The sequence below is a fragment of the Rissa tridactyla genome, chromosome 13, assembly GCF_028500815.1.
Source record: "Rissa tridactyla isolate bRisTri1 chromosome 13, bRisTri1.patW.cur.20221130, whole genome shotgun sequence".
Taxonomy (NCBI): Eukaryota; Metazoa; Chordata; class Aves; order Charadriiformes; family Laridae; genus Rissa; species Rissa tridactyla.
This window is the reverse complement of record NC_071478.1, coordinates 5,619,834-5,642,275: the sequence shown is the minus strand read 5'-3', so window position 1 is coordinate 5,642,275 and position 22,442 is coordinate 5,619,834. Positions and strand designations below refer to the sequence as shown.

The window sequence follows — 22,442 nt, the reverse complement described above, 5'->3', positions numbered from 1 at the left end:
CTCAGCGGGAGCCAGACCAGACCAGCCTGACCAGGCCAGCTACCGCCATCCCGGGACCCTTCTGCTGCCCTGCTTGGCTGTCACCCCATGGTGGGCTTCGTCCAACACACGCACCCTCGCATGGGCTCTCCTACAGCCCTCCAGCCTCGCCCCTCGCCCCCCGATCCCCCCAGGCCACGCCAGCCCCATTGCCCACCACGCTCCTCCCCTCAGGCCCCCCCTTGGTACCGTCCGCCCCAGCGTCCCCCCCCCGCCGCCCAGCCCCCTTGGTACGCCCCGCCCCGCGCGCTGCCGCCCCGCCCTCCCAGCAGGGGGCGCCGAGGGCGGTGCCGGCCCCGCGCCGGGGCGACACCGCGGCGGCACTTCCGGTTGGCGGCGGCGGCGGCGGCAGCGGGAGCGGGGCCGGCGGGAGCGGGGCCGGGGCGGGCGGCGCCGTTGCTGCCGGGATGGCGCTGGACGTGAGGCGCCTGGAGGCGCTGAGCCTGCAGGAGCTCAGCGCGCTGCTGGACGACGAGGAGCAGCTACAGGACATGGCCCGCCAGATGGAAGAGGTGAGGGGCGCCCGCGCAGCCCCGTGCCCCGGTCGCAGCCTCCCCTCGGGCCGCCGCCCCCCCCACCTCAGCCCGCCGGGGCGCTGCCCGCGGGGCCTCGGGGCTCACTGTGCCGCCGCCTCCGTTACCACTAGCTATCTGGGGGAGGGGGGGATGTGAAGTACCCCCGCCACCCCCGGCGCAGGTGACTCCCTCTGCCCGGCCCCGCTCGGCCGTCAGGGCTCCGCCATGAAGTAGCCGGTAAATAAGGAGCCCCAGTGATGCGGGAGGCGCTGCCAGCCCCTCTCCCTCCCCCTCTCCCTCCCGGCCTTTTGTTTGCCGGCCCTCGGTGTGTGTGGGGGGGTGTCTGTACCCGGGCACGGCTCCGGCTGCCGGAGGAGGGGGGCTGAGGGCCGGCCCTGCCGAAAACGTTCGGTTTGTACTAAATTAGGAGACACTGACGGACCGGAGGTGGGATCAGTTTTTCCGTTAATACAGCCCTTGTTTTTGTGCCTTGGCCACGATGAAGGATTTTGTCAGGGTGAAGTCGGTCCTATTTGCGGTCTCGGTCTCAGCACAAGTTTAATTCAAAACAATATGAAAGAGATTTCTGTGTGCCCCAGTTGGTATGCTGGGCGCAGTGAAGGCTGTCAGGCTTTCTAGGGCTTCTTTTTGTTTTGGTTTTTTTTTTAATCTATTTGGAATGGCTTTGTCAATTTATCAGACTCTAAGCCATGCTTTTGGAGCCAGCCTTCTTAAAACAAAGTAGAATCCTGTTTTCTTCCTCCTGCTGTGGTTTTTCTATATGCCAGTGGACCCTGTGTATTACAGTTCTGATACAAAACTGTTCCAGGCTTATTTGACCACAGATGCTCTTAAAAGACTCTTAACTGTGTAGTCAGCTAACAACAAATACGATTAAACCATTTATATGAAAATTTTAAAAGAAAAAAATGTGCTGTATTTGTCTGGGTCTTGTATTTATTTGGGGTTTTTTTATTTTATTTTGATTTTTTTAATATATATAGAGAGGACAGAAGCCCCAGGAAAAAAAAGTTACAATATGTTCTTGAGAAAGAAGCTTAGTTTACTAAGTAAAATCAATTCTAATTGCTTTCCCTCAAACTAACATTCCTGCCCTTCTGGTACTTCCAAGGAAATTGTTCTGGATCACCTCAAACCAAATTGTCATAGTATTAGAGATGAAGAGGCCCACTGAAGGTTGAGGCCGAGATAATAAGGTGTTCTAGGGAGTTTACTTACTGCATTATGCAATAATTTGTATTTTGAACTTTGTGTAAATAGATTTGCAAGAGTGGGGCAGGCTTAATACCTTTTCATATGAGCTTATATGTTGAGAACTTAAACGGCTGAAGAAACAGATACTGCTGTGGTAAGTAAAACATGCAGAGATCTTGGAGGCACCGAGGTTTACCAGGGGGCAGAAGTACCCTTCTCTATCAAAACTAAATATTTAAGGGAAGTCAATGGGTTATAACAGGCTTGGCTTTGTAAAGATATAAATGGGTGCAGTATTGCTGATTTCAGTGTGACCTCTGACAAGGTACATCAGCAGAAGGCCTGGCTCAGTGGGCTCGTTTTTAATTATTTATTTGTCAATACACACTTAAGACTGTAGGTCAGAAGTGACTGAAAACCTCATGACCATAGTAGAAAAGATCCTCTGTCTCTGCAGAACTAGACCGTATTCTCATTTTGACCCTCCGGTTTTCCTCTTTCGTTGGCAACAGAAGGCTTTTAAATTGTAGAGTAAAGTTCTCTGGGCCTGAGGGAATATTTTGTGGTGTTTGGAAAGTGTGGCTGCGTTTGGAGGTATTCAAGCTGTGTGGAAATACGGCTGTGCTACTGTCTGGTTATAATCCTCTTTTATTGCATGTGGAGGCTTTTACTAGGGTCTGTTCAACTAGAAATGCATTTACCCGCCTTGGAAGGAATTGGCCATGCTCGAATACTTCTTCCTTGTTCTAATTTTGCCTCCACTGAATTGTTTACTCTCTGAGTTTGTGCTGCTGGGTCCTTATTTTTCACTGTGAAGTATGTGGCAGGAAGAGGCAGAGAGGGAAATCCTGGAAGTTAAGGAGGAACCGTGGTGACTTCACTGCTACTTGTGTAGGTATTCGGTTGTTAATCCGCATATATCTAGCTTGTAGGGCTATTCCAAAGTCCTTCGATTCGTAATTTCATTGTGGCATGCCAATTAAATCATGATTCCTGAGTCACTTCTCTGAGGTCACTTGTATTTTCAGTGGCAAAATTGGCTAAATCTGATTATTCCATAATTGAAAAAACCTTTGTTCTCCTTGTTGCAAGGGAAACCCAGCTCAAAAACCAATGTTTTGTTCACAAAGAAGAGGATTTGGAAAACCACTTGGCTTTCTTGCTAATAGCTAAAAATAGGCACTTTCCAGCCTTAAAGGGAATGTATTCCTGTGCAGCATTTGAGCAGGATTTGTATATGTCATTGTGGGTGGGGGTGTGTGTGTATATATATCTCTCTCTGTGTGTGCTCACGCGCACATTCACATTTCGCTGGGGTAATGTGCATATACAGTGTCCTTCACACCGTATCCCCAGGTATGGGAAAATGTGACATCAAAGAGCTAAGCTGCTTTTTCTGTCTGTACGGTTGTTTTTGAAGCCTCTGGGCTTTTAGTGTTTGAACAACGAACATCTTGTCTGATAGAAAGAGGAAGGAAGCCAATTGTCTGGTACTCCAAGTCTTTTAAAATTGAGGAGGAGTTGTTTTTTTTTTTTTATATAATTCTTTGAGGTTAATATCTGTAGTACATCTACAGTATTCATCTTCATGAAATAAAAGTACATTGTTTATAAAAGTCAGTCTCGGCATGATAACTCTAAACAGCATAGATGAGAGATTTTGTGACCTGACACTGGTAGTCGCTCAATGAATTTTTTTCTGTGAAAATGAGTTTTCTTTTTACCTACTGGAACATCACTTCAGTAACAGTGCAACGTTGTGTTATTGACCACTGAGGTTCTACTGCCAAAAATTATTTGCTCTTCAAGGCCTTAATTATACGAAGTCAAGAAGTCAGAAATGTATTGCCTTCCTCTCATTCCAGGATTTCAGAGTACACTGGCAAGCACAGAAGGGGTTTTTGAGTGTAGTCCTTTTCTCAAAAGCCGATTGAAAAGATCGGACAGTGCGGAAAGTCCAAGTTAAAACTATGTGAATGCATGCCCAGATTTCTTGGATTCTCACTTCTGTCCTAAAACCACATTGTGTAAGTGGTTATGTTCTTGCTTGCCAAACATGGAATTTAGTTACAAAGTTAGAAATTAGCCTTGGTGACAACTATAGATTTTTCTCTTCCAGTGAAGCATCAAATGAGTAACCTGCCTGTGCCTGATGAGTGCAAATTGCAGTTCTGGGTGTCTCTTTCCTCTGGAATAAATGTTTAAGAATTGCAACTTACCTTTTAACCTTTATTTTGTCGTTTTTAAAGCTAGTACTTATGTAATCAGAAGACTTAAATTTAGCAAATCTAATTACTTTGGACTTGTATTAATATTTATTACCAAACAGATGTTGTTAGAGGGTGTGTTATCATTCACCACTACTTGATGAAAAGTGCTCTTAAGTCTTCTGTAAGAGAAGTCTCTATTCTCCTACTCTGCACCTGTCAGCTCCTGTTTCACGGGTTAATTTGACACTCCGAATGTGCATCGTTGTACTTCCGCAGTGTGACTGCATATTTTATTCCTGATTTACAAGTATGTGTAAGTGAAAGAGAGAATGTGGGAATGCTAAAGGCTAGAGCAAGACGGAAGAAACCTAAAACTATTGTGGATGTATGCTATGTATAAAGCAATTAAAATGGTACCACTTGAAACTTCTTTTTATTTATAGCTCCTTAAGAGACTTTTTCTTGAAAGTACGGAGAGACTACTTGCCATGGTGCTTGCCAAAGCAAGCTTGTAATTATAGCAGCACTTGATGGACTTTGTGGGTAGTTGGGATTTCAGTCACTCAGACTGCATCTCGGGAGGCATCTGGTCTGGAATTGTTCTGGGAACGTGCTTTTGGATGAACAGGAGCGACGCTTCTCAGAGATATTTTTCACAAAAAGCTTGCTGCAAGCTATTATTTTGGAGTAAATGATAAACAGTAAAAATGTTGCTAAGCTAGTACTAGCTTCTGTTTTAATTTTATTCAGCATTTTTCTTCCTTTTTGAAAAGTGGGATGAAACGAAGCCGCAGTTGATGAAAGTAGTAGAATCTCAATTCCCAAAGCAGTTGCTGCTGCCTGTTCTTGGAAGTGCTTATTAAATAAAACCTTGAGTAAAATTATTCAAATTATTTCTGTTAAAGAAACTCACTTTTCCAGCATCTTATGTTTTGAAGTGCTGCATAAATCATGATTTTTGTCTTTAATAACCTCCAGGTGTCCATGGCTTTATTTTCTTGCAGCATGCACAATTTGGCTTGAGTGGTCTACTCAGTGGCAAGCAATCCTTTGCCCATTAGAATCCTTTTATAACCAGCTCAGTATTGTTGCCCCATTTCTCCCATTCAGAATTCACAGTGAGAGTTTAGCAGTTAAAAAAAAAAAAAAAAAAAAGCATATGTTCTCTTTAACATTGTCCTGTCTCATTATGTCTCGTGATTCTGACTGGTATTTCTCATCTCCCCTCAGATTAATGTTTCCTGCCTGTTGAAGTGCTCATGATCTCAATAGTCTTGTTAGCAATTCTGCTAGAGAGTTGTGTGGTGTTTGCTTATTTCTCTTAATTACGTTTTTTCATTGCAGTTCCAGCAGGCAGGTGAACATCTGATGCAGTAGCAGTTCCCTGCTAATACACATTTTTGTTGCACAACACATCTGACAACTAAATAACTTCTGTTGGATTTATTCCTTGCTTGGCTATTGTCTTGGGCTTGTGGAAAGCTGTGAATGGATGCTGAAAGCATGCTTTGTGCGGCATTAATAATCTTAATAGACTGGTCACGCCGTACTGTATCTTTGACCCTTGGATGATTTTGCGACTGTTTTTTGTTTGTTTTAAATTAGTCAACGTTTTTTGAAAGTTTTTCTGTAGGGCTTTTTAGGGTAACCTCACAGTGTTTGCTTTTCTGATTCCTTGATTTAACTTCTAAACGCAGTGGAACAGTTGCAGAAAAGTTTATTATGCAGACCGTAACATCGGTGCCAGATTACTCTGGTTTGTAAAATCATGACTTTATTCAAGTTGCATTGCTTTGGGATTATGTTTGTTCTGTTTGTTGTGAAATAGAATTTACTCGTTCCACAGACTTCAAACTTTTTTCAGTGGCATGAAGCATTTGAACGTCCCGAACAGGTGGATGGGTCTTCACCAGCTCCTCCTGAAATTTCGTTAAACATCATTGCTAAGTTTACCTTGTATTTGAGGAACTGCTTCTTCTCATGGCTCTGAGTAAGATTTAGTTTGAGTTTCTCATCTCTTCAACTGTCCATTTTTTTGAAGAAATTTGACACAGAATAATGCTGGAAGTGAAGACACTTGAATTGATCATTAAATGTCAATCATGGTTTTTGTTCAACTTCTCTAGAAAAAGTGTGCCCTTTTTAGAAGTGCTATAATATGGAAAAAGTTGAGTCATTAAGTCTTGGTTAATTTCAAGCACTGTAACTTAAAGTGCGATTACAAATACCTTAACTTTTTTCGGTTTTAAACCGAGTAGTTTTAAGACTTTTGATTAAGTTTAGACTAGTGCATAATTGCTAGGTATCAGGTGCCAAGGACAGGAAAGGATGTCACTCTGTGTTACATGTAGGTCATGATATTTTTTCCTTATTTGTACAAGTCAGGTGGATCATGTCATGCTGATATTTATTCGTCTTCACACATTTGAAATTATTTAAAAGTAAATTTTTTTAGAAAATCATTGTAGAAAGTTAGGCATTTGCTTCCTCCTTGTTCTGTTGAGAGTTGTTATGATACTTGAGGCAGGCGTTATTCAAAAGTACTCTTTAAAAACACCACAAAAATCCTTATCTGACTTCATGAAGATTTTTGTTCTTGTTCTCTCTGTCTACCTGGAGTTCTTCCTTTTCCTCTTTATTGTATATGATTTCAGTAAAAGGTTCCTGCTCCTGGGATTGGTGCTCTTGAAAGCTGTGTAGGTTTGTGTCCGCTGGCTTTTTTCTCTCTAGAGGAAATGTACACATTCTTCATCCTGAAGAAAGATCAAAGTTCACTCATAAAACTGGTCTTCCCAGGCTGACTGCGCAACTGGTTTGAAACGAGAGTATCAGCAGTGAAAATACAATCACCAGATCAAATTGAAGTCTCTTGAAGGAAGTAGTTCGCTCATTAAAGCGGTGAAAGAGGAGAGGCATCAGAAACCATGAATCTTTTTGCATGCAATCTTCTTTGGGTGGCAGTTAAGAAGACAGCTGGTTAACAAAACTTGCAGTGATGGCAGGTGATTTGGTAAGAAGCTGGATGCCGGTAATTAAGCTGTTAAATCGTGTGTATTTTAGTTCCCTTCATAATAGTTAGAAAAAATGTAAAACGGGGGCTTAGGCATTCCGAAAGCGACAGTCTAACAGCATTAGATCATATGAGAACCACCAAATGGAAGCAACCAGTTTAATTTAAATTATTTTGCATTGGATTCAAAAGTGAAAAGAGAGGATTTTCTTTTTATTCTTGGGAAGGATTCAAGTTGAACACAAGCATAGGGCTGGAAGCTTTTTTAGGCTTGATGCGAGAACTCACGAAGATAAAACAGTATCACAAATACAGTTTCTCCTGTTTTCACAATTTGGAATAGAATTTTATTTTGATTCATCTAGACTTTAGGACTCAGCATTATCCTTGACTTGATTTTTATTTTTTTTTTAAAGTGGTTTTGCAAGAACAGGGTGAAAGAGAGTAAAACTTTGATATTTGAAGAGCAATATCTGAGGCCAAAGATGCGTTTGAGTAAGACTGAGCCACTTTTGAGTTTAGGAGATTAAAGCAGCGTATAAATATTTTAAAAGGAAGTAATTGCTTTTGAAGACACTGCTGTGACACTTGGAAAATATTTTCACCTGATGCACTCAGTCATGTGCTCAGACTGACAAGAACACCTGAATTCTGATCCTGTCCTTTTCTGGGGCTTTTAAATACATCATTTGGTTTCCTCTTTTCCTGTTCGTGAGGTGTGGCTCTCCTGGGTCCCCCCATCAGTGTGAACGGAAGAAAGCACTGTACTCTCCGTGTTTGCACTGAATTCAGTGTGACTGCCCGTCAGTTAAGATCTGTTACAGCTAAACAGGGATGGCGTGGGCTAGAAGGGCTACGTATTAATGTAGGAGGTCACAAAAAGTGTACCAAATGTTTCGTCCATTTTGAACGCAGCTTAATAGAATCAGTCTGTTGCGCTATGGGAAAACTGAACCACTTGTTGATTCACACTGAAAATCTAAGATCAGATCCCTTGCCTTTTTTTTTTTCTTTTTTTTTCTTCGGATGTCTGAATATTTTAATGAATCTAATGTGACAGTCAGGGCAGACTTCCCTAAACACGCAGCTTTCCCAAAACTCATGGAGACTGTCTTGATAAAATAGCCTCTGTATGTGTGAGCAAAGTCGGAATCTTGCCGCATGTTGGTTTTCTGAGAATTGTCGTTTGTTCTTTAGGAACAATGTCTTCAGGCTAGGATATGTTAAGCAGAAGGATTAAACTGACAAACAAGCTTTTGGCATTAATCCAGGGTTGATTTAACATAGTTGGGGAAGATTATTCTGGAGAAGGCATGGTAATGATGCAGTCCTAGGGTTTTGCATTTTAATAAGATAAAGGATGACACCCTTTTGGAGCCTTGTTGCATGTTACTGCTGGGATTCAAAGATCTTTTTAACAGCAACTGTTGCTTTATCTGTCAGCATTCATTATGGGGGAATGGTAAGGGTGGTGCTTGAGGTGGGAATGAAGAAGCATCTACATTAAATAATGAGTAAAAATTCATACAAAGCATCTGCAGCTTGCAGGGCGTGAATGTAAAAATCTGATCTCACAAAGCTATGACAACCAGCAGGTCAGACCTCACAAATTTGTGACGAGAATTAGAAGAAACCCGGGTGGCATAAACCGCACTCCTCTGTCGCTTTGCAGAAGTGTCTAAGCGAGCGCCCGGAGAGTGGTTTCTGACCAGAAACCTCTGTCCTACCGCCGAGGTGAAACCTGCCTCTTGCATGTTCAGCGCAGCAGGAACCCGGTTCCTGTTCTGGTTGGGCAAAAGCCGTTCCGCCCGCAGGAGCATTCACCGGCACCTCTGCCCCTGCTCAAAGGAGAGGGGGTTCTTAGGAGTCCTTGCCCACAATACAGACTCTTCAAGTGATTACCATTTCCAGGTTGGAGGAGAAAACTATTTAATGAGCTCTCAACTGCATGTGAAAAAAAATGTGCAGGAAAGTGACTTCAGGTCAGTATTAATTCCTGTTCAGAAAGCGATTCATTGACAGGTGCTCATAGAGGTTCTCATAGCTGAAAAGGGAGATCCTTATTCTCGGGGGAATTCCTCTGAAGGTCTTTCCCCTGTGAGTTTCAACAGTCCATTGACATTTTAGATGATTTCAATGTGCTGTTTGTGGCGTAGACCTTCTTATTCCTTCTAGATGATATGATAGTAAAATAGTATAGCAGTAAAAATACGGTTTGTGAGAAAGGATTTTGTGTAGCAGAAAAAAGAGATGATGGGAAAAGAGCGCAATAGCTGAAGCTGACCCGTACAGTAGACATTCCCTCTGTTCATAAAAAGTCCAAAAGTACTGTTGTTAGTTGCAGGTCCAATACCATAGTACTGATTTTTACAGAGAGCTTACTTTTGTTGTTTATTTAGAAGTTTTAAAATTCTCATACTGTCTAAATAACCATTGGTTTTGCTTAATATTTTCACTATCATTTCATGCCCCCCCCTTTTTTTTTTTATTTTTTCCCAGGCCCAAAATGTTCAACACAGCAAGGACATGACTCTCGCCAGCAACCGCAGTCTGGCAGAAGGCAATCTTTTGTACCAGCCGAAGTTGGAGTCCTTAAAATCAAATTTGACTGAAAAATATCAAGAGCTGCAAGTTCTTTTTGAAGCATACCAGATAAAGAAAACAAAACTAGGTAACGTTTTCTGGTGACAATTATGATTTGCTGTTTTCTCAGTGAATGTAAATCTGTTGCATGATATTTATTTAGTTTTTGGTGTCTCATTTTTAGCTGTGTGAATTAGGGTACAAAATGAAATGTCATTCTTGTGTAGTTCTGAAATAGATCGTGCTTCTAATGATTTATTAAGTATCTGTTACACCTAGTAAAAGATACTGTGGATTCTTTCTGTTACTGTGTGGTTACCTACGTATTGTTGACCTACTCTTCTCTTAAGTCATCAAATTTGTTTACCTTGCTAAAAAGCAAAACATAATTTGAGTTTTCAGTGATTAATTCTAAATCAAACTGAGTATTGCATTTAACTTTCTCATTTCATGCTGAATTATGAAGTATGGTATGTCTGATACTGCACTTGCTGAAGTGCATTGTCTTTCAATATTATAAATGTGTCATCGTAATTAAATTTCAGCTTTTAGCACTCTGACAATATTCCTAAACTACTTAATATGTTTCCTTACTGTAGATCAATCTGTCTAGACCAATGGAGTATGCTAGTTGTACACACGTGCCTTAGAAATGTTTATGCTTGCTGAGGCTGTATAGCTTCAGTGAGAAGTCACTTAGAGACAGCTGTCATTTACTGTTCTTTGTGTGCCATTACAGACAGACAATCCAGTAATGCTTCACTGGAGACACTGCTAGCGCTGCTTCAGACAGAGGGGGCTAAGATTGAGGAAGACACAGAGGTAATGACAGTACGCTTCAATTCCGCCACTTGGAACCATTACCAAAGACTTTCCATGCACGTAGCTGCAGTGCAGCATCGAACGTGCAATAGACTAAAGGGATATCTTTAAGAATATGGCTTGGTCTCTGCTTTGAACTTCAATGAACAGTGAGAATTTTTTTATCTGAATAATTTTTTACTCTTGACCTCTTTGAAGTTAAGAGAGAAAATGCTCCTTTTCAGAAGAGAAAGCCAGACTCTCTTAGTTCGTTGGCATTGCCTTCAAATTCACAGTGCATAAATATGGAAATTTTTTTTTTTTAATGGTGTTTGCCTGGTATACTTATTAATCCATTATGGATGTCAATTAGTAACCTAATGAAAAACTGTGCCTGCACTGTTTTTTCTCCAGCATTTCCGGTGAAATGCTCCCTTAGGATTTCAACATATCTGTCTAGGTGCCAGTATCCCTTGCTGTGCTTGAAGGGTGGTCTTTTTTTCAGAATAATGGAAGCGTTTGGTTTTGTTTGCCGATTTGCCTGGAGGATGTTTTCTGTAACTGTATCAGGGGAAAAATTCTGCTTATTGGCCTTAAGTTGTCATCACAAAAAGACATTCCCAGGACAATTTAGTGATTCTATGTATGGTCACCTCTCTTAATTATTAAACACCATTTACCCAAAGCCACAAGTAAGCGTGAGTATTAAACCTGGCTTAGCAATAATCTGCCTCTCTGTACTGGGGGTTGCAGAGTTCTCAGTGTCTCTGCTGGCATTGCAAGCAGTACTGAGCTGTAATTCATCTTAGCTGGCAATCTGGAAAGCTGTTGGACTTGATTCGTTCCCTTCTCTGATGATCGGGGGAACATTCAGAGATAGATTCAGATGTTCTCACTGCTGTTGTTGCTTCAGTATAAATTTAAGCAAAAATGATATTTAACTCCCAGTGCTTCTGAGTAATAACTCACTCAAAATTCTGCTCGGAATTCTTAGCGTGCCAGTCATCTTCCACGTACAAGCTGGAAAATCACAGGCACAATTATGCTATTTTTAGGATGTAAGACATTCAGATTCTCTTGCGGTATGTGGTTTTCTAAGAGATTGTTCCATATTTGACAGAATATGGCAGAAAAGTTTCTTGATGGTGAAATACCACTGGATTCCTTCATTGATGAGTACCAGAGCAAGCGTAAACTGGCTCACCTGCGCCGGGTCAAAATCGAGAAGCTGCAAGAAATGGTGCTGAAGGGTCAGAGACTTCTGCAGGTTCAGCCACAGGCTCAGCCGAGAGCACCCGAGACAACACCAGCACCTCAAGATTCCTACACTTCGGATGCAAACACTCCTTCAGTTGTGCCCCGACGAATACCACCCCCTCCACCTTCTTCAGTCCCAGCAGGACGCTTTCCTACTCCGTTTACTGCAGCCATGAGTTCAGGACCAGCTCTTTCTCATCCAGGTGCTCCGTATCCTCCTCTCCCCCCGCGACCAGGAGTTCAGTCTGCAAGTCAAATGCCACAGCCAGGATACCCATCTCAGTTTGTACCACAGTATCCTCCAGTTCTTCCCCAAAGACCACCTCGCCTTCCACCACATCCTGGCTTTATCCTCCAGTGAATATTTTGGTGCGCCTAAGTTATGTATTGGTGCTTATATTTCCCTTTTATCCCCCTCAGAGACTTAATGTAGGCGATGGAAAGCCTCTGGTTTTTGCACAATGGAGTACAAAATCTGAGCTGTGGCACCGAGGTTTGCAATTGTGTTTGGTAAATGTGATTATTTTTGTTTTCAAATATCAGTGACAACAAGGTTTTTCTAGGAAGGTGATAGGGTCTAAGTTTTGTAAATCCATCAAATTGTGAAACAACGTACAGTGGATTTCTTGACATTACAAATCGAATCACGCTCTGAATTCTTTAGTGATGGCCAATCAGCATCCTCTTCTGTTCGGATGTGTTCCCATCGCAGCTGGATGTATGTGTGGCAGACTGGGAGCTATTTGTCCCTCTAAAGAATTCTCTGTCGGTGCCAGTGTTTGGATAGTAACAACCGTATCTGAATACTGGGCAAAGAGTTGCAATGGGCCGCGTCGGCATCCTTTGTGGTCTGCCCAGACAAGGGCGTTCATGGCCAGGTGCACAATGTTTTCAGAGCTCGCTGAGCTGAAACTCTTGTCAGAAAATGTTGCATGGTTTTTAGCCGGTAAAACTTACAAGAGTTTCATTTCTACATTTCACTCCTTACCGTAGACTTTTCATAGTAAAAGTACGCACTCCTCCCACTCCTAAATAGCTTGATATCCTGAAAGTCCTGGTCTCTTGAAATTACACTAAACTGTTTTTAGAGCCAGTTTAGAGTTTTATAGAAACTTTACCAGGCATTTTTATTTCCTTGCCTATTAAGACTCTTTCTTATGGTTGGTTTTTTTTTTTCTTTTCCACACCTTGGATACAGAAGTGATTTTTTTACACAGGTGCTTAGCTTTTGATATCATGTGATTCCAGGAATCTAGGCAGGGTATTTTCTTAATCAAATACTGCATTTTCACGTTATGTAAATGCCCACTTGAAGCTCCTTAATTTCATTTTATCCCTCAAACTCAGTCTCTCACTTGGCAGAGCTATTTTTAACTTTCCTATTTCATTTAGTTTTGCAGGTTTTGGCATGCCTATCTATCTGGAGTTTGCAGGTAACATTTCTCTGCAAGCAGGCAAAACAGAAAAGCTTTTTTAAATCCATGGTGGCTGTTTGCATCTGACATAATCCATTCTTGACGACTTATGCCACTGGAGGGGGAGGCTTTTTAGGGGAGCTCAGATTTCACTCTCCATGTGACTCTTGAAGCCTAAGGTGCAGACACATGCTGGTATTTTAATCTAGCATCGGGGGAGGCAGATCTTAACGCTTGTTGCTTGCGCAGAATGTGTCTGTAAATTCGTTATCAATGCCATCCACAAACAACTTTCAACTAATTCATGGTAATTTAAGAAACTCGCAGTCCAGAATCTGTTACAGCCCCTACGTTATTTCAAAGCATTTTCATATCATTGTCCTGGAATGCACTACATTGTTTGTAAGTCCGTACTACAAACAGCATCAGTCAAAATAGAATATTTATTTTTTTTTTCTTTACGTAAGGCCCTTGACTGTCCCTTAATCATTTCCTCTGGAGTGTGGTGGTTGCTAGCAAATAGTAATTTGAAATTAAGCTCATAACAGGAAGCTCTCTATTCTGAAAATATGTTTTTTTGGCTTGTTTTGCCTTCTGAAGACAAAGGGCAGAAGGTTGGTCAGTGTTATTGGCAGCTGAACCAATTCCCCAGCGTAAGTCTGGAAATTTTCTATAGATGGGGGATTTTGTGAAGCAATGTGCATTGGATTTGTTTGCAAAGTGTGTTTTTTCTGTAATCTAGTGATGGTACAGGATGTGGTTGTTTTGTTGTTTTTTTTTTAAATAGTGTAATATCTTTTCTTGGTATTATTTTCTCACTGAAGCTTCATATAAGCATGGTTAATTATGACTCTTTCAAAGCAATTTTGCTGTGCTATTAGTGCTGGTACTTGGATGGCAACTGTTGTATCCGAATGCTAAACGTAAGTCTGCTGTAGAAAAGATCTGTGTCCTAGAAAGAATTAAAGTGGGTGGGGGCTACCGGGGTGGTGACTGAGTATACAAATTCGTACTTTGAGCCTGCTACACAAAAACTCTAAAACACTCTCAAATCAGTTTTGCTAACGGTTAATAAAAACAACCAGGTATATTTTACACTTATCAAGTGCCAACTTTTTTTCCCGAGGGTTGAACATCCTCAGAAGTGATGGAGGTGATAGATAAGTGTATTGTGAATTTGCACTGCGTTTTATGTATCTAACTTTATTGGTATTAGTAGTCCAAAAATATTTTTACTACTTGTTATATTTTCTGTCTTTTGGTAACTTTTGTGATAACATGACCTTTCAGGGATACTTTATCTAGAAACCAACTCTTGTGCAAACTAAATACAGACAAAGCTAATGCAATTTTTCTGTCTGAAAGCAAAACAATGCATTATTGCAGATGCATGTGGCTGACGTGCCTTAGGATCACTACTTGTGATTGTAAAACTAGGATATTAGCGTTTTTATCATTTGAATGGCCATTGCTTAACTCTGAGGGCTCTTCAAGAGCACTTTCTTTTACAAGAAACTCACCCTCATACTTCAGAAAAAACAAAGGCCGTATCTGCTATTTGTAAGCTTCTAGTTGCCTTCACTGATGGATAAGTTTGAACGTAGGTAATGTAACTAATGTGATGTTTCAGTTATAGCGAACTCATAACTGAAATCCAGCTGCTCATGGAAAACGATTTGCCATTAATTGTGTGTGTGTGTGCGCACAAACTGTAAATACATACTTGACTGCTGGTGATGTTTAAGGGTAAAGGAGAAAGATGACTATGGAAAGCTGTTTAAATCCTTTCAGAAACAAACTTTACAAAACACTAACCTGAGTGAGTCGGGCAAGAGGTGCGTGTCAGTGCTTTCAGCCTGTTGCCCTTCGACAGCTTCTCCTGTTCTGTTATAGCTAATAAAAAAATTTTGCTATGGCTAGGATGTATAGAATCATACTAATTTGCACTGTTTATAAGATAGCGAGATTAAAATGCCATAGGCAAGCTGAGACTTGAGAGGGGGCGGCTCAGTATGCTTGCCAAAATATATATATTATTATGTTGTCTTGAGGATTTTTAATGTCTGCTGCAAATAGCATATACTTCCCCAAAGCAATTGGAGTGGAGAAAAATCTTTTAAATACGATGTGTAACATGGCTTTAGAGTGTTGGTAGCGTTGAAAATGTTCTCTTTGGATGGCATTACTTTTGCCAGTCTTTTTTATGCAGTTTTATAAGTTATGACTAATTCAATTGTATGTGGTTAGGTGGTTTGATGAGCAGCGTTGAGTGGTTCTAACTCAAAGATGAGTCTCACTGCGCTTCAGTGCTGTCTCCTAGAGGAAGCGAAGTCAGTTGTTCTAGCACAGCTGATCCACGCAGGTCACCTTTGTACCAGTGACGCTGGAGGGACTATACAGAATATAAGCTTTGATGTGATGCCAGGAGGCAGAGCCCTGGGCACGGTCTGGTCATGGGTGACCGTTACGTTTAGTGCCCCAACTTCCACAACCTCAGTCTCGACCTCTTTTGGGACTTCTCTGCCCTCTCAAACTGGAATAATGACTTAGATACAGAGCTCAAATCGACAATTCCTTTAGCCTGAAGATAGAGCTACTTGGCAAACATTGAGTTCTGAGGAGGTAGAGTCGTCCTGCACCCGAGCGGTTCCTCGTGTAATCCTGGACAGTCTAATAAAGGGGCAATTTTATATGCCTAGCAAGTTGTGAAACGTACAGTGGATTTGTTTGCATAATAAGTCTTTCTGTAATCTACTGTGGTCTGATTTTAAATAAAATAGCATATCTCTCTTGGTGTCGTGTTCCTATTGTGGTTTCATTTAATCACAGTGGAGTTACGTTCATGCTTATTTAGCAACATAAAAACAGTTGTAGGTGAATGTAGAACATAAATTTGAAAGAAAATAATGTTACTTATTCGTAGTAAATCTGTTGGCCATGGTTTTAGTGACTGGATATAGCGAGTCCATTTTGTATATAGCTGATACAGGATAGGTGTGCTCAGGGTAGATTCTGTACGTTGTCATCCTGGCGGCGAGGTAGGAGGGCTGTCTTGCCAGGTAGAATCCCTTTGCTTTTGTTTTAGTTTCCCACAATTAGCTGGAATAGTGGAAGTCTTTAGGTAATCTCCACCTGGAAAAGCTGAAGGAAGGGGAAAAGCCGCTTTTATTTGTTAAAAGAGGAAAAAACTTAGATTTCAGCCAAGACAAGTTAGGAGAAATGAGTCAACCAGAGTTATTTAGGAATATGAGTCAGAGCACAGAAAAGACCTGATGTAATTTTGTGTGATATCTGTCGCTTTAATAGCAACGTGAAATAGAACTCCTGCTGCCGAATGACTGATAATATATGGGAGAAAATCCCTTTTTTAATTGTTTCTTGATACGTTCCATTTGTGGTGCCTACGGAGATTTGATAACCTCCTGCTGATGCAGAAATAGGAAACTAGAGCTGAGGCCGAGGCGCGGGGCTGAGTCAGCGCGGGTGGGCGAGGGAAGGAGACGGTGTTATGTAAAAGCTGCAGTTCTTCAACTCGGCTCTTCTAAGAACTTGCAGCAACGCCCGTGTCCTGCAGCTTGGAGAAGGTGTGCACAAAGCTTCAGGAACTGCCTGTTCCAAAACTGGGGTTCACAAGCACCAGGAGATGGCTCTGGTGGGATTGTTCCCCGTGCAAAGGAGAGGTAACCCAGGAGGGTCAGACCCTGACGGGTAATGGATGTCAAACAAAAAAAAGCAAAGTAACAAAAGCAGCAAGCGGTGCGTCAGTGATAAACCGGCAGGATTTCACGTGGTCTTAACTTGTCCCATCTCTTTGGAAGCTGGCTCCGTGGGCCGTGCAAGCCCACGCAGATCCTTCAGTAGCACTTGTTCCTGTAATTTGAGTCCTCTTCTGCCTGTGTATTAGTCAACTTTTTGAGCAAACAAGAGGCTTGTTTGCTCACCTCTTGGAGACTTTGTCACTAGAAACAAGACCTGTGTTGCCTTGGGTTCTTTTGAGAGAATTTTGTCTCGACTGACGTTTTAGAGAAGCCTTTTTGAGACGCCGGTGCCCTAGCTGATGTCCATAAAGCAGCCTGTACCTGGGCAGCCTATGGTGGGCTCAACCTCTCCTGAAGCCAAATTTCCATTTTTTCTCCCTACCTGCAGGACAAATCACAGACTGCTGTGGCTGGAAGACTTCTCGGTGCATCCCTTGAACCTGCTGTAAGCTAAAGGCCGTCTTTTATTACTACTTACTATCTCCAACCTATTGAAGAGTGCTTTTTCTACGTGCTCGTTGATGACTAGTAGGAATTACTTTTTCCTTCAAAGCTAAAGAGTTTTCCTCTCCCTACATCAGCTAATTGTGCACCTTGCTGCATGCTCTTAAAGTTACGCATTGTTCTAGCAACTGCTGCTTGGGATGGGCTAGTTTCTGAGAGATTCATTAGTCTTGAAAGAAGCCGGCTGCGTCTCGTAGAGGAGGGGAGGTGACAAAGTGGCTGCAGTTCTCGGTGCTGGAACGAGACCACCTGGTTGAGGGGAAATGGTGGAGAAATTGAATAATGGCCTTTGGGCTGTGCTGTGTGTTAGTTGTCTCACGCTAGCAGAGGTGATAGATGCTTTGTGAGGGGAACGTGTACCGTCTTGGTATTTTTCATACCTATAAGGCAATTGTTAAATGATTGTATTAGCTGATATTTCTGTATTTCCCAAGTCATTTTCCTGATTGGGCCATTCAGGAAATACTGCCACTAAAAATAGTACTGCCCAGATGCACGTCACTCGTGCCTTAGTCACCGCTACTGGCAGGTTGGGCGCAGAAGGGAAATAAAATACCGTGCAAATGTATGCTGCTGTTCGTAGCTTTAATTAAGGGCTCTTAAAAACATATTTTTACAGAAGCGTTTTTTACCTGACTTCCTAGAGCATGTAAGGGCAGAGTTTTCTATTCGTGTGCTTGATTTCAATGGATTTCCCCCCCCCCGCCCAAGGATCTTGGGATTTGTAAACCTTGTGTTTTGTAAACTTTGCCCTCTGTAGCAGCGCTGTTACTGAGCTTGAGCTGCTTTGTGTGCTCGTGTTCGAACTAATTTGTGGTTACTGGAGATCTGGCTGCTGAGAGCGCCAAAGGGTGGGGAAAGGAGGGCTTTGATAGCAGGCTGTTTGAAAGCTGCTTCAAGAAGAATAAATTGTACTGTACTAACCTCCCTGGAAAGGGAGCAGAATGTAATATTTCACAACTTTCGCTTGGTTATTTTCCATTGCTTTTGTTACAGGTGCCGAGTAAAATTTCTTCTCGGTAGCTCATCCAGTTAAACATCTTCCTCTCTCCACAGATACAATACTGGTATTGAACCGGCGTTAGCAAATCGGATCCTGCACAGGGGGGTGTCTTGGTGGAGTCTCAAAATAAACCTTTGCATACACACTTTGCAGTTGTGATTTTTTTTTTTTTTTTGTCTGCTACAACTAGCCAATACTTCCCAAAGAGTATAGGAGTTAAGAAAATCGGAGACTGGCCAGTAAGCTTAATTTTGGTTTAAAAATGACTTTAGCACATAGGTTACACTTTAAGTGGCCTTTGGAGCTTGTTTTTATTTTTGCTGATATTTTTTGAGACTTTGTATGTGCTGCTCTGGGTTGTTTTACCCGCAGCCTCTGTAAGTACCCATTTAAGTAAATCATAGTGAAACAGCAGCGGTGTTAAAGAAGTTACACTTACCCGTAGCGTCGTTCTTAAAGCCATGTTTTGCCTTTTTTTTTTTTCTTTTTTTTTTAATTCTTGACACTTCAACTACAGCTGCGGCTAGAGTTATGGTAGTGAGATTTTTAAAAGTTGACATTCTTGATTTATCAGTGTTTCCATTATGAAACGTAATGATGTGAGTGGTTAGGATGATGTCAGTCTCAGCAAATACATCTTTATCACCATCTATAGATAGACTGCCGGCTATTGCGGAAAGCGCTTCCTTGTACCGAGGGAAATGGTGTTTGAAAGAAACGAAACTTAGTGGGGAGCTGCTGTGTCCGGACAGACATCGTCACTCGCCGTGCGGCTGGGTAACCTTCTCCCAGCTCTCCCCCACCGCTGCTGCAGACAAGAGGTTCTCCCGGAGCTTCACGGAAAGGCTGAGAAGGATGCAAATCTTTGGATCGGAGATGATCTCGATGTAACTCACAGGATTAGACCAGCTGCCTGCCCTTGCCCAGTAACACCAGTATTAACACCAAAGCCTTTTAATGTGGAAGGCGCTTTATACACACGTGGTTGGGAAATGAGAACTGTCGCTCGCTACGCTGCCCGCGGTAGTTGCTTGTAAAACTGTACAGTCTGTTTCGTGACGTGTAACCTCGGAAATTGTAAGTCATCATGAGACTGCTACAAGACTGAAATAAATGGTAAAATACCTTGTAAATGTGTTTTCTTAAGATACAGCAACTTAACAATTCTAGTTAACTGCTTTATAACCTATTGTTAATCACAGGAACAGTTATCATGTTTTTTACTGTGGCTTGTATGAAATTTGATTGACGTTGTTGGGGGGGGGGCACAAGGAATTGGATGAAAATATTGATTCTAGACTTTTTCAAAAGGACCCTCAAAAATTTTGTCTTTCTTCCAAGGGAGCTGTGTTCACCCTGTCACGGGCGGTCTTGCTGAGCTCCAAATGCTTCAGTCTTACCATTTCATGGGCGCATCCAACTTGCACCAAGAGGTGCAGGGACACTTGGCCCTGCAGCTGCTCCCAGTTAATCACAGAACAAACACAAGCCAGGTTTCTTGCAGGTGTGTGGCCGTGGGCCTGACGGGCAGCTGCGAGGCTGCAGGTAACGGCTGCCCTGGCTGGAAGGCAGCATTGATCCTGAGCCACGCTGCTGCGGCTGGATTGCTTTTTATTTATTTAAGCTACTTTTATTTTCAGTGAGGCTGCCAGTCACCTTGGCTGCCAGTGAGAGCCCAGGTGGCGGTCATATGCTGCAGAAATTAGTGTCCTACTCTGCTCTGGGGAGCTGCTCGCGCTGGGCAGGGGCTGGGTCTTGCCCTAGTGCTACAGCTGTATCGACAGAGACGTAAGTACGGACGTACACGCACACATACATAAATTGGGGGTGTGCGTGCATGTGTGTCGCTCTCTAGATAAAAAAAAAAAAGCCAACATGCATATATATAAAAATACATACATATATGTGTGTCTCATCTCTGCCCAGCAAGATCATGGAGCAGATCCTCCTACAAACTATGCTAAGGCACATGGAAAAGGAGGAGGTGATCGGCGCCAGCCAACATGTAGCTTCACTAAAGGCAAGTCATGGCTGATAAATCTGGTGGCTGCCTGTGAGAGGGTTATGGGGTTACGGGGTTGGTGGGTAAGGGAAGAGCAACTGACATCATCTACCTAGAGCTGTGCAAAGCATTTGACACTGTCTCTCACAATGGCCTTGTCCCTAAATCGGAGAGATGTGGATTTGCTGGATGGCCCACTTGGTGGATAAGGCATCGGCTGGATGGTTGCACTCAAAGAGTGGCGGTCAACCACTCAATGTCCAAATAGCAACCAGTGACGTTCCTCAGGGGTCGATACTGGGACCTGTGCTGTTTAACGTCTTTGTCAGTGACATGGCCGGTGTGATTGAGTGCACCCTCAGCAAGTTTGCCGCCAACACCAAGTTGTGTGGTGTGGTCAACATGCTGGAGGGCATGGATGCCACCCAGAGGGGCCCAGACAGACTTGAGAGGTGGGCCTGTGCAAACTTCACAAACTTCAACAAGGCTGAGTGCAAGGTCCTGCACCCGGGTCGGGGCAACGCCAAGCACAAATACAGGCAGGGCAGCCTTCCAGTACTTAAAGGGGGCCACCAGGAAAGATGGGTGGGGGGCTCTTTATCATGGAGTGTAACGCTAGGCCGAGAGGGTAATGGTTTTAAACTGAAAGAGGGGAGATTTAGATTAGATTAGCTATTAGGAAGAAATTCTTTGCTGTGAGGGCGGTGAGCCCCTGGCCCAGGCTGCCCAGAGAAGCTGTGGCTGCCCCATCCCTGGAGGGGTTCAAGGCCAGGTTGGACGGGGCTTGGAGCAACCTGGGCTGGTGGGAGGTGTCCCTGCCCAGGGCAGGGGGTGGCACTGGGTGGGCTTTAAGGTCCCTTCCAATCTGAACCATTCTACGATTCTATGAAAAATAGCTATATAGGTGTACACAGAGCCATACACACACAGACAACTGTAGCTACACACATATAGAGACATATATTTATGCACACATATACCTAGATACACACAGCCCGGTGGGCACAGGGCCACACCACGTAACAGCATCTCACACCCCCGCCCCGGCCCCTGTGCTTTAGCTAATTCCTTCAAGGCACGTTATGGCCTTTCACTGCCCCACGATTCAGGGCCGGCTGGCTTCAACCAGCAGAGCCCCGTGCCACGGCCCCAGCATCAGCCCCCTCCCCGGAGAGATCTGACCAGGCACTGCAACGTGTATTTTAAATATTGCTTCTTTAATAACCTACATCGTGGTAGTAGCTCCAAGGGAAGATACAGCTGACAGGATTTTTTTCTTCTGCCCCCGTGTCTCTCCACATCAGTAATTCCTTATTGCTGCAGACTTGTCTATCCCCTGGCTCCCGCAGGCCACGGTTAGATTTAATTCTGCTAATTATCTTAAATATAAAACATAACACAACTGAGCCCCTGACATTGCTGTAGTAATAAAAAATAGAAAAGGAAAAAAATAAAAATGTTTGTATCCTTATTGCCAGTGTATGCCAGTAACTGCTTTTTCCCTTACAAAAGCCTTGCTTCTTGCGCCGGTTAAGGCTAACGTCTCCCTCTCCACTGAGGGCCGATCCCACGCCGAAAATAACATCAAATTATTCCTCAGGCTGAAAAAGGGGGATTTAAAAAATGGTTGCAAGAAAAGCCCAACAGTTTCCTACTTTAAAAAACAGCTCACAGTTCCTTGAAAGGGTCTGAGCAGTACAGTAGAGAGCTACATTTACGGAAAACTTCTAGTGCTGATAAAGTTTGTTTTTTCAAAAAAATTAACCCAAACGAACCCCAAATTAAATTAAACCAGGAGAGCCGGTTGGCAGGCCAGGAGGAGGAGGAAGAGGAGGAGGAAGAGGGCATCTCGCACCGCCTGGGGTGCCATCAGGACTCCCCTCGCTTCACGCATGGGAATCAAGTGAAGAAAAAAAAAAACAAAACAAAACCAAACCCAATTTTTAAAAAAAAAAAAACCATCCAGTTTTCCAGGCCGGGCGGCAAGGAGACCGCCCGCGCACGAAGGCACACCAGCGCGAAGGCAACGAGATCTGTGGCAAACACAGCCAGCCCCTGCTAGAAGTTCGCCCTGTGAGGCGGGTACGGGCCGGCGTCTCGCTCGGGCTGAAACGAGAGCGGGGAAAAAGC

General features: G+C 43.1%; 2 protein-coding genes across 10 annotated transcripts in view; one reads left to right on the top strand and one right to left on the bottom strand.

Moving 5' to 3' along the window:
• The first annotated feature begins 367 nt into the window (after window positions 1-367).
• On the top strand, window positions 368-19,443 carry VPS37B (VPS37B subunit of ESCRT-I). Of its 2 annotated transcripts, XR_008469170.1 has the most exons (5): window positions 368-551; window positions 9,489-9,660; window positions 10,312-10,394; window positions 11,494-17,248; window positions 18,364-19,443. XR_008469170.1 is itself a non-coding variant. In XM_054219728.1 (4 exons), the coding sequence occupies exons 1-4, from the start codon at window positions 447-449 to the stop codon at window positions 11,989-11,991; spliced, it is 858 nt and encodes a 285-aa protein (XP_054075703.1). In that variant the 5' UTR covers window positions 368-446; the 3' UTR covers window positions 11,992-19,443. The 2 variants fall into 2 exon arrangements, 1 of the variants encoding a protein (XP_054075703.1); XM_054219728.1 differs by having other exon boundaries at window positions 11,494-19,443.
• Window positions 19,444-21,512: 2,069 nt separating this feature from the next.
• HIP1R (huntingtin interacting protein 1 related) overlaps window positions 21,513-22,442 on the bottom strand; it is a 36,967-nt gene continuing 36,037 nt past the window's right edge. For all 8 annotated transcript variants that reach the window (XM_054219550.1, XM_054219551.1, XM_054219552.1 and 5 more), the window contains one exon: window positions 21,513-22,418. In XM_054219550.1, coding sequence (XP_054075525.1) covers window positions 22,371-22,418 — 48 coding nt within the window. In that variant the 3' untranslated portion in view covers window positions 21,513-22,370. The remainder of the gene's footprint in view (window positions 22,419-22,442) is intronic.

What these genes read in the sequence shown, in the direction of transcription:
- VPS37B (XM_054219728.1), top strand. Translation starts at nt 447, where the DNA reads ATGGCGCTGGACGTGAGGCGCCTGGAGGCGCTGAGCCTGCAGGAGCTC. An exon ending in GATAAAGAAAACAAAACTAG is followed by an intron (nt 9,661 to 10,311) that starts GTAACGTTTTCT and finishes GTGCCATTACAG; the next exon opens with ACAGACAATCCAGTAATGCT. An exon ending in AGATTGAGGAAGACACAGAG is followed by an intron (nt 10,395 to 11,493) that starts GTAATGACAGTA and finishes CATATTTGACAG; the next exon opens with AATATGGCAGAAAAGTTTCT.